This window comes from Sciurus vulgaris, assembly GCF_902686455.1.
Source record: "Sciurus vulgaris genome assembly, chromosome: 7".
Taxonomy (NCBI): domain Eukaryota; kingdom Metazoa; phylum Chordata; class Mammalia; order Rodentia; family Sciuridae; genus Sciurus; species Sciurus vulgaris.
In genome coordinates, this window is record NC_136467.1 from 115,074,529 (window position 1) to 115,086,564 (window position 12,036).

The 12,036-nt window shown below is 36.6% G+C and overlaps 1 protein-coding gene and 1 pseudogene across 5 annotated transcripts in view; both read right to left on the bottom strand.

The window, feature by feature from the left end:
- UBR2 (ubiquitin protein ligase E3 component n-recognin 2) overlaps positions 1-12,036 on the bottom strand; it is a 129,049-nt gene that overhangs the window by 22,315 nt on the left and 94,698 nt on the right. For all 4 annotated transcript variants that reach the window (XM_079147711.1, XM_079147710.1, XM_079147712.1 and 1 more), the window contains 5 exons: positions 11,511-11,689; positions 7,020-7,219; positions 4,701-4,794; positions 3,691-3,852; positions 560-663 (listed from right to left, as the gene is read on the bottom strand). In XM_079147711.1, coding sequence (XP_079003837.1) covers positions 560-663; positions 3,691-3,852; positions 4,701-4,794; positions 7,020-7,219; positions 11,511-11,689 — 739 coding nt within the window. The remainder of the gene's footprint in view (positions 1-559; positions 664-3,690; positions 3,853-4,700; positions 4,795-7,019; positions 7,220-11,510; positions 11,690-12,036) is intronic.
- On the bottom strand, positions 9,816-11,110 carry LOC306666007 (putative monooxygenase p33MONOX; annotated as a pseudogene). The gene has a single exon. The product of its transcript is annotated as a putative monooxygenase p33MONOX (transcript).

Genomic DNA, 12,036 nt, shown 5'->3' on the forward strand with positions numbered 1-12,036 from the left:
AACCAGAAAAAAAAGTCCCATTAATACCCATATAAACCATTAAAAATGTATTATTCTGGTTGGTTGAATGAGGTACTGTCTTCAGTTACTTATGCTTTTCCTCATGATAGAGCCAACAGAACAAAAGAAGAGTATGTTATTTTGTTTCTGTAAAAACCAATGATATAAATCCTGCTCATACTGCTTCTCCACAAAGTCATAAGTACAGTGCACCGTCTATGAAACTTGGGGAGTCTTTGGTGCTGCTAACAATAAAGTAAGTCAGTCTCCAAGAACTATAGTTAGCTTTTCAACAGTGAATCTCCTTCATCCCAGAAGATTTCTGACAAAATGGATTAAGTGGGAAGTATTCACTATAAATTCCCATGAACCTGTATACTTTCAAGGTATGAAAAGTAATGCAGTAAAATAAAATTCAGTTTATTAAGACAAAGAAAATTAAAAAGAATCAACATTTTAAATGGAAAGTTTCTTTTTTAAACAATTTCTTCTGGAAATATATTTTCTAATCATCTCAGACCTCAGAGAAAAAGAAAGAAAATGGGTTACCAGAACTTACTGGGAGTACTTTCTTCTTTCCTAAGAACCTGTAATGCTTTTATTTGCTGAGATGTTATTCTAATCCATTGAGTCAGATTTGGTTGGTTTGAAAAATTTGACTTGCTAGAAAAGATGATAGAGAACATTTAGTACTTTATTTGTACTTGCTTAAGATAGAAAAGATTTCTGAAATCATCACAGGTATAGTACTTTTGACACATTTCAAAAAAATTTTTTTTAAAGGCAAAAGGGGGACTGGGGTTGTGGCTCAATGGTATAGTGCTTGCCTGGCATGTGTGAGGCATTGGGTTCAATTCTTAGCACCACATTAAAATAAATAAATAAATAAAGGTATTGTGTCCATCTACAACTAAAAAAATAAAAATTAAAAAAAAAAAAAGGCAAGAGGAAAATCTATTGCATTAAAAAAAATCTGGATATTGGTCAATGGAAATAAAAATGTTAAGGTCAGTTGATGGTAATAATGTTAAAAACTTCACTTTTAAGCTGGATGCAGTGGTGTATGCCTGTAATCCCAGCAGCTTGGGAGGCTGAGACAAGAGTTATCATGAATTCAAAGGTGTCCTCAGCAACTTAGGGAGACCTTGTCTCAAAATAAAATATAAAAAGGGCTGGGGATGTGGCTAAGTGCCCCTGGGTTCAATCCCTATTATCAACAAAACAAAACAAAACAAAATTTCATTTTCTCTAGTACTGCTATTTGCTGGGATTTCTTAAATATCATAATCAGTACCACTATTGTTTACTAAGTGTTCACTATGTGACAAACTATTAGCAAAAGCACTTTATTGTAAGCATCTCATAGTATTAGATTTAATCCTCTAAATATTCACATTTATCTATTACTGTCTCTATTTTACAGATGAGGAACGAGGTTTAGAGCTATGTAACTTGAATAAGGCCATAGAAACAGATTTGACATTCAAATTCAATTCTGTAGACTCCAGACTTCTTATAACTGTCTTTAATTGTAACTAAAACATATTTGACTTTCATGGGACAAGAAAACCAAAATTGGAACCACCAAAACTACAGGTGAAAGTCAACCAATGTGATTTCTCCCTATATGCAGTTAATCTTTAATCACAATGATTATTATTTTTTTTGTGTGTGGTGCTGGGGATTAAATCCAGGTCCTTACACATGCTCTGTAAGTGCTCTACCACTGAGCTAAGTCCCCAGCCCAATGATTAATTTATTTCCTCATTATTTTATTGGTGCACTACAGTTGTACATATTGATGGGATTTGTTCTATATTTGTACATGTACACAATATAATAATATAACTTGACCAATATCACTCCCTAGCATTTCCAAGGATTTTTTTTTAATCAGTTCAAATGCAGGTATGTTAGTATGCACCATGATATTCATTTATGATTAAAACATTTCAGCTTATGTTGAAACCTATTGCAGTAGCATAGACTAAAACAGCAAAGTCTGAATTTATAAAATTGAAGAGAAAAACCTGTTTTGAAATGAATGCAAATAATTACACAGAAATAGATGATTTATATTCATAAAACTTAAATTACTACAGGTTGAGTATTTCTTACCCAAAATGCTTTTGACTAGAAAGAAATATTTCAAATAGATTTTGGATATTTTCTGATTTTGGAATATTTGTGTATAGCTTATTGGTTGAGTACTTCTAATTTGAAAATCCAAAATCCAAAATCCCAAATCCTCCAAAATCTGTAACTTTTAAAGTATCAGGTAGGTCCATGTCAGATTAGATATGTATAACCTGTGTTTGTGCATGTAAAGCAGATAGGCGAATTCCAAATTGAGGAATGAAATTCAGATTTGGATAGTACACAGTATCAAATTAACATGTGAAATGAATATGTCTAATACTGCTATTAAAGTATCCTAAAAATGTCTTGGTAAGTTGCTTAGACTGGCTTTGAACTTGTGATCTTCCTGTAAGGAAATACCCTTGGTCAGCTCAGGAATTTTCCATTTTAAACACCCTGTTAAGGCTGGGTGTGGTGATGCACACCTGTAATTCTAGAGATTCAGGGGGCTGAGATAGAAGGATTGCAAGTTCAAGGTCAGTCTCAGCAACTTAGCAGGATCCTGTCTCAAAATAAAAAACAAAAAGGGCTGGGGATATAGTTCAGTGGTTATGTGACGCTGGGTTTAATTCCCACCCCCCCTAAAACAACAACAAAAAATAAAAACAAACACACTATTACAGTTTGGATATGAGGTGTCCCACAAAATCTCTTGGGTTAATGTAGCAATGCTCAGAGGTGAAAGACTAGATTATGAAAGCTGTAACCTCATCAGTCCAATCCTAGTTTTAATAGACTAATTGAGTGGTAACCGTAGGCAGGTGGGGCATGGCTGGAGGAGGTGGGTCACTGGGGTCATGCCCTTGAAGGGTTCATCTTTCCTGAGGTTCCCCTTCCTCTATTTTTGCTTTCTGGCCACCAGAAGCAGAAAAGCTTTCCTCCAACTCATCCTTAGTTCATGATGTTCTACTTCACCTTGGGCCCGGAGAGATAGAACCTGCAGACCATGGACGGAACCTCTGAAATCAGGAGCCAAAATAAATGTTTCCTCCTCTAAGTTGTCTTGTTAGGTGTTTTGGGCACAGTGAGAAAAGCTGACATACACACCAACAGATTTTCATTTTATTAGTCTGAGCATTTTTATAATACATGAGGGAGATATTTAAAGAAGGATCTCTAGAAATTAAAAAAAAAAAGACTCATTTTTCATGAATACACAGAGATTTTAATATCTTCTATAGTATTTTAAAAAATATTTTTAGTTGTAGATTGATGCAATACCTTTATTTTTATGTGTTGCTGAGGATTGAACTCAGTGCCTTACACATGCTAGGCAAGCACTCTACCACTGAGCTACAACCCTAGCCTCCTTTCTATAGTATTTATGGGTAAGTAAGAAACCTGAATTTTGGCCTGTTCTTCCCTGACAACCAAAATCATAACCCATAGGTCTGTTAGAAATAATAAGTAGGTAAAAGTTCTTTTATTTTCCAGGAAAGTACCTGCAAAACATTATGCAATTATCTAGGGAGAGTTTCTCCCCTACTTTATTATTTTATTATCTTCAAAACAAACTATTGCTTTGCTAAGGCATTATGAGCCAAAACTTACCTGTTAAAAATATTTCTTGGAGGGAGCAACAGAGGAATAACGGTATTACTCAAGCATTCACAAAGGGGGCAAAGGAACTCTCCATTTTCTACATCATAGCTTGTATGTAAACGTAACCTCTGTTGCCTTCGCTGCTCTTTAGCTTGAACGGAATCAAAATACCTTTACAATTAGAGAACAAGAGGCATCAAAAACAATGGTATTTTATTTCAATGAGAGTCACAAGTGTCAACATTTTAAATCATTTCTTTTAACGAATACTTAAAAAATGAACTGAATTTTTTTTTTACACTGGTACTATGATTTTTGAGTTGTTTTAATAATCAAAATGAATTAACAGTTCTAAAAAAGGAAGAAAAAAATGACTTGCAAACAAGCTCTTTAGAGGCAACAACAGAAATTTCTGGCACTATGGCTGTCTGGTCACTTTCACAAGGCTGACTTGTTTGGGACGTTCATAACTCAGTGAGCACAGTGCTAGGATATTAATACTGCCTTGCTGATTTTACAGAAGCACAAAAAGTACCAAGATAGAACAAGTTCAGGGTTATCCCATCTTAGCACAGGGAATCCTTACAAATCCTGGGGAGTAACAAAGTAAGGACTACTATCATAATCAAGAGCTATTCACCTTGGATCTGAGGAAAGGCAAAATTATTCTAGAGCTTATCCCATTGTAAAAAGCCCTTTTCTTTACCTAGTTTATCACTTAACACAGATCTATGCCCTTCTTTGGAGGGATAAATAGGAGACATATAAAACTACATTAAAAATATATTAAAATTAACAATTTAATAACTAAAATTAAATTTTAAAATTTAATTAAAATAAAAAATTTCTAATAACTCCTTTATATATATGAAAAACAAATCACTTTTGTTATTAGACAATATAGAGTTTTTCTGTCAACATCTTTAGTTCTTTGTAATTTTCATCTACAATGGAATTTCCTTTATTTAAAAATTCAATTTTGCACCTTCAAATAAGCTATTATTAAGAATATAAATTACCTTTGCCAACAATGGGCATGCATAATGTGTCCACAGCTACCAGTGTGTGTTCCGCAAGACAGATCAGGGTGCATGAATAATGGATCATATTTTTCTGTATTACAAAACAAACAAACAAAACAAAACAACAATCAAAAAACCCCAAGCATTTAGTTTTCCTGTAGTAAATGTGCAACTTAATATTTGTGAAATCCTTTATAAGGACTTGTAAACTTGAAATGAAATGCTAGTTTATTGCTTTCATTTAGGATATCAATACTGTTTTTTAGGATATCAATAATTTATTCAAGACCCTGGATAATTTAGAATGCCAAACTAATTTTCATCACTTTGAAAAATTAAACATTCCTGAACTGCAAACTGAAACTGGAACTCAGTCAGTATTTAAGTAGTCAGTCCTCCCTATGCTTGAGTTCCACATTCACAGATTTAATCAATGAGAGAACAAAAATATTAGGGGAAATAAAGTAGCATCTGTATAGATAAACAGACCATTTTCCTTATCATTATTCCCTAAACTACATAGTGTAACAACTATTTATGTAGCATTAACATTGTGTAAGGTAATTAAGTAATCCAGAGATAATTTAAAGTATATGGGAGGATGTACACTGGTTACATGCAAATACTATGTCAGACTGTAAGTTCAGTCTTTGGGCATGGAGAAATTCTAATTCCATCCATCATGTCCTCATGCCCTGAGCTCAAGGCAGAAAGGTTAGTCTTCATGGGTTGCCCTTAATACATTCAACTCAACTGGGTCACAATGATCTCTGATAAAAAACATGTTTTGATAATAAAGAGTATTCCCTAGAAGAGTCTGCCTTTAAAGACACTCATGCATACAGTAATCACAGTCACTGTACCAGAGTCAAAATTATAAAAGATTATCTAAGCTTATACTAGATCAGATGAGAAAGAAAATTACTACACAATTTTCTGTTCTGGTGGTGCTAATTTTTATATTCAAAAGGAGAAGAAAAACAAAAACAAGATGAATGTCATCTTGAGTTTTATATATATATATAAATATATATATATATTAACATAATCCTCAAAATTCCACAACACTCTAGGAAGAATCACTCAAGTTTCAATACACTTTATATATCAGGACAGCGCAAATAAAACAGCATAAAGAAAATCTTTTATGGTATAAATTGTGAAAATATTTGGAAAATCCACCTACAGTCAGCCAGTCTTTTCTTTAGGAAGCAATATTAAACAAAATTAGAAACGCTGTCTTTGACTTAAAATGAATTTATACAGCACACGGTTAAAAGAACCATTTTTTAAAGAGTAAACAGGCCAATACTGCTTCTAGAGAGACAGCAACCCTACCAGTGGGCTCCTGAACCTTCTATTTTTCACTATGGAAGTGCTTTGGAAAGTCCTAATTTGTAAATTCCTGGCTAAAGAAGTGCTTTGGAAATTCCTAAGACAGTTCCTACTCTAAGTTCACTTGGATATCACACACAGGAATACAGACATAGTAAACAGGCTGAAGTGAAGACGACAGACATAAAGTATGCAGTTCAGATCTCCCTACAGGAATGAATGGCACACTCTCAAGTCTTGGAAGACTATTATCCCTCCTTGAGGGAAAACTGGTTGGGCCTCTTTCCATGGTGACTTAAGACCAGTCATTTGTCAGTTTTGGGGTAAAAGATATAGTCTCCTCACCCCAACTCAGGAAAATTCTGACAGGTTATCAGGCACCAGACCTTATGGGGCTCAATGATGCCCTTTGGGGACTCTTATCATAGCTCAATGTCTTCTTTTGCTCAAATCTGTTTCTTTTTTTTCTTTCCACAGATGTTGATCCCAAGGCTCTCCCTGATAAGTGTCCTGTACAGTAATCTCTGTTTTAAGATGCTGCTTTCTGGTAGTCCAAATCTCACTCTAGGCTTGCTACTCTCATAGGTAACTCACAGCACTATTCTCAAGAGAGTCCACTCTGACTCTTATCTATGAGACAAAGTAATTACTATTATTTCAGTGTATCAACAAAGTATGAGGACTTTTCAACTATGCTGAATGACAGGAAAGACCATTAAGTACCATAGTATGTTAATGCCACATCACAAGAAAAGCTTTTTTTTCAATTTCTGGTATTTATCAGTTATGTGATTCAGGCTTGATACTTAAATTGTCTAGAGTGGTTCCACATCCATCAAGAAAGTAATTCCTGACAAGTCACCTACTAAAGATAGCACCATACCCCTGGAGTTATTGTTAGATCAATAAAATCTCCATATGTTACCAACTATATTAACTGGTAGTCATTATTAACAGGATAAGAATCTGGCTGCTACTTACCTGGATCCTGAATAAATTTACTTCTGTTCTTTGACAGCACAGTTGATCTTTGAACAAATGCTGCCAAGACCATTGCCCTGCTTTCCACTTTAACTTCTTGTTCTTCTTGACACAATATACAGGTAACAAACTGTCTTTGTTCAGGGACCTGAGTTTGTGCTGGGCCCAGTGCTGTAAGTGTCACATCTGAAACCAGAGGGCTGTAACAAAAAGGTTATGAATATAATGAACGAGTGTAAGGGGTTTCTATATAATCATAGAACAGTAGACTCCAGGTATGTACACATTTTTTTTTGAGAAAGTAGTGAGAAATTTTATTGTCCAAACAAAAGATCGTAATAGAAGACAAATAAATTAGTTGTTCTGACAATTTTGAACTTCAGGGCTTCACTATGAGAAGATCATTTCCTATGTAAACAAAAATCCTATCCAAAACAAGCCAGCTAGTATCTCAGACAGTGTTCAAGGCAAATGTACACAGTGAGGAGAAATAAAAACATGGCTTCTAAGATATGTGTTGCATAAAGATATGAAGCTCATTTTGGTGAAAAATTTTTTTGTTATTTTGAATTATTCTATCTCCCCTACAAAAAAGTTTCAAGCCCTGACCTGACAAAAAATTGAAATAAAATTGACACTAATTTTACATGAACTTCAAGTGTATAATCTAACTGTACTTAACATCTTTACTCTAAAAAAAGTTTAACATTCCAGGGCAGGGAGTACAGCTCAATGGTAGAGCACTTGCCTGGCACGTGCAAGGCTCTGGGTTTAATCCCCAGCACCACAAAAAACAAACAAAAATCTTAATTTCTATTTATTAATACCAAAAATATCTAATCAATAGACTTAAATTTCTCCCTTTAGGAAGTTCCCAACCAAATTAGAGTTAAACTAATATCACTTAAAAGTGCAAGAAAGGATATGAACACTCATACACTGCTGGTGGGGCTGCAAATTTGTGTAGCCACTCTGGAAAGCAGTGTGGAGATTCCTTAGAAAACTTGGAATGGACCCACTATTTGACCCAGCTATCCCACTCCTCGGCCTATACCCAAAGGACTTAAAATCACCGTACTACAGATATACAGCCACAACAATGTTCATAGCTGCTCAATTCACAATAGCCAGACTGTGGAACCAACCTGGATGTCCCTCAATTGATGAATGGATAAAGAAACTGTGGTGTATATATATATATATACACACACACACACACACATATACACACAATGGAATATTACGCAGCTATAAAGAATAATAAAATTATGGCATTTGCAGGCAAATGGATGAAATTGGAGAATATCATGTTAAATGAGATAAGCCAATCTCAAAAATCCAAAGAGGAATGATCTCACTGATAAGCGGATGATGACATGTAATGGGGGGTGGGAGGGGGTAAGAATGGAGGAAGGAGGTATTGTATAGAGGGAAAAGAGAGGTGGGAGGGGTGGGGGGGAAGGAAAAAAACGGAATGAATCAAACATCATTACTCTATATAAATGTATGAATATGCAAATGGTATGCTGTTACTCCATATACAAACAGAAACAACATGTATCCCATTTGTTTACAATAAAAATAAATTAAAAAAAAAAAAGATGAGTTTGTTGGGCTGGGGTTGTAGTTCAGTGGTAGAGTGCTTGCCTTGCATGTGTGAGAAACTGGGTTCAATTCTTGGCACTGGGTATAAATAAATAAATAAATAAATAAAAATGAATCGAAAATTAAAAAACAAACAACCCACTAGTGTTTTTCTTTTTTTTTTTGGTGGGGGGTACTAGGGATTAAACTCAAGGGCACTCAACCACTGAGCCACATCCCCAGCCCTATTCTGGATTTTATTGAGACAGGGTTTCACTGAGTTGCTTAGCACCTTGCTTTTGCTGAGGGATGGCTTTGAACCCGTGATTCTCCTGTCTCAGACTCCCAAGTCGCTGGGATTACAAGCATGTGCCACTGTGCCCAGCTAGTGTTTGTTCTGTGACATTTAAAAGAGAAGCATCCCTCCAACAGCAGTGGCCCAAGATACCAATAAGCTGAAGAATGGCTACGTGACAGAGTAATTCATTTGACTGACCAATGAGCAAGGAAACTCGTTTTAGCTTAGAAAAAAGGGGTCCTTGCCAAGTCTGATTGTTAATTATACTTAGACTTTAAACAGGTCTTAGGTTCCCCTAACTAACAAAGCTGAAGCACAACATCAGCAGAGTTAAGAAGGCCAAAGTTGGGGGATGGGGATTCTGGTTGTGGCTCAGTGGCAGAGTGTTTATCTAGCATGTGTGAGGCACTGGGTTTGATTCGCAGCACCACATAAAATATAGGTCTAACAACATTTTAAAAAAAAATATGGGGGGAAAAAAAAAAAGGCGGGTGAATAGCTCAGCCTGTAGAGCACTTGCTGAGCGTGTGCATGGGCCCAGGTTCGAATCCCCAGCACCTCGGAAGAAAGCAGAAAGTGGAAAAAAAAAAAAAAAAAAAAAAAAAAAAAGGGCTGAGGCGATAGCTCAGTTGGTAGAGTGCTTGCCTCACAAGCACAAGGTCCTGGGTTCAATCCCCAGCACCGCAAAAAAAAAAAAATAATAAATAAAAAAAAAAAGAAGGCCATGTTGTCCAAACTTGTCAGCAGACACTTCTACACCATGATGAGTCAGTGCTCATGTTGATGGTGGTATAAAGTAGCCCAGGTTTTGGAACAGCATAAACATTATTTACCTAATAAGCAATGATCAGTCCTGGTCTGGGGTAAATGATACAAAAAAGGGTAATGAAGTTCCCCAAATAGCACTGCTGAGATTTTTTTTTTCTTAAGTCTGACTTTAAAGCACTACAAAATGGTTTCTTCCATTCAAGGGCAAGCTTTGCACTGATGTTTCTCAGAATTAAGTATGTCTCCACTTCAGCCTCAGTTTGAGTTTTCTGTTTGTTTTCAAATATATCATTCCTAAGTCAGAGTCAAGGTAAAAGGAGAGTAAAGGACAAGAAACCCTCTATCCTGAGTCCCTGGGAGAGAAAATACTCTAAAAGCCAGTGGGTGTGAGTACATTCAGGTCATGTGGTTTGAGATTATGGGTTTGTGGCAGTTGTTTCTTCCCTTCTATTGCTGGGACTTCCATTTGGGTGGCTTGAAAGTTGCTGGATCTTCAGTCATTTGGGTGGCCTGGGCATGGATCCACTCCATGAGAGAGGGCTTTTGGCTCCTTTTCAGGCCTGGATGGCAAAACCTTCAGAATCAGAATTCTGAAGAGGTCTTGGTTCAAAAAGGCTCCATTTATCTGATGAGTTTCTGCCCTTATCTTCACTTACAGGGTCCATGGTGCTAGTATTTGGACCAGGTAAGGCTACAGATGAACCAGAAGAAAACCAGCCTCTGGGTACCTGCTTAGGAAAGAGTGAGGGGTGCTGCTTGGAGTGGACTGGGCTGATGGAGGCGGCTTCTCTTCTTTTGCTATTTCTCCACTCTGCAGCTTTGGTTTGTGAAGTACTTCTGTTACTCGGACGTACTTGGCCTCCTTGGTGGTAAGACCCTTGTGAGGTATATAGCCAGCATCTCTCAGTCCTGCCTGACTCTGTTTTATGATCAGAGAATTCATGATAACATGGGTAACTTTAGCCTTCACCACTGGACTCTGTCCATACTATCAGTGACAGTTGACAGGGTCATGGCAGGGTTCATACACTGACCTCTCCTTCCTCTTCCTTGGCAAAGTGCTGATACTTGTGCTCTGCAATCACTGGCTTCCAGGGGATGCTACCCATGTCTGATGGAGGAAGAATTATGAGTGCAGGGTCCTCAAGGACATCATCGTAGCCGAATGCCCAGCAGTATGGGTAGGGACATCTTGCCTAAAGGCCCACTAGGCCCATGAGTGGGTACTTCTGGTTGTCTTGAAGCTATTAAGAGACTGGGATCCAGATGTTTTTTCTGCATATAATTTCAAAGCCGAGTCCCTGCCACCACAGTGAAATGATGTAATGAGGACATTGTCCAGGTGCTGCAAATTAGCAAAGCTTCCCCAGAAGAATCCATCCAGAGCTTCTGTTCTCCAGATGCCTCTGAGGTACCTGTTGTCCAAACTCAGAAACTAAAGTGGATCACAGTGGTGGCAACACCAACTGCCCCCCCCCCCACAGACTAGAGAGCACAAGCTCCAGGAATGTAGATATTTAACACATGGTTTTAATAACTTGAATAGTCAGGTGTCTTTTATGTACTTACACCATCTCCTTTAATCCTTACAATAATTCAACATGTAGCACAGAGGCCATGTGCTAGGATTAGTGTATTCTTTCAGGAATGTTGAGGGTCTCATGTAGAAAATACTTTAGGTGTACACCTGAGTTATCTATAGACAGAGATTTCTAAGATTAATTCCCTTAACTGGATGCCACAAAACTAACGTACTTACAAAGGAAAAGAAAAGAAACACTGCCCCTGGTTGAGAACCACTCTGGTCAAGAGATTTTAAAAATTATGATTACTTTCCTTACCTATTATCAAGAACAGCAGAGGTAGAGGAATCCAGTTCTAAAGTTTGCTGAAAGAGCTCTTTGTTCTCATCAATAAAGTGCCGCTGCATCTCAGACATCTGGGCCATGATTTTTTCTCTACGCAGTCTGGCAATCTCAGCTTTTCTTTTCCTCTCAGCTTTGTCTTTGTCTCTTGAATTCTGAAATTATGCTTCATTCAATTAGACCATTAGAAGGAAAATGTCCATTTTCTTTGCCGAAGCAGAAATATGTTTATTACAAATATTCCAAACTATTGCACAATCTTACTTTAACCAGAGAAAAGACCCTCAAACAGCCTAATGTTTAAAAAACAAAATAACCATACCTCCAAAAAAATTGCCACACAAATAAATACACTTGTGGCACATTTCTTGGAATTTAAATGTTTGTGAATAATATCAATCTACTGAAGATGACTTTAATTTGCTCATACTGAACTTGCTATAATTTTTCAGTATTATCACACTTCACTTTTTTTTTCTTTTTTTATAGTGCTGGAGATCAA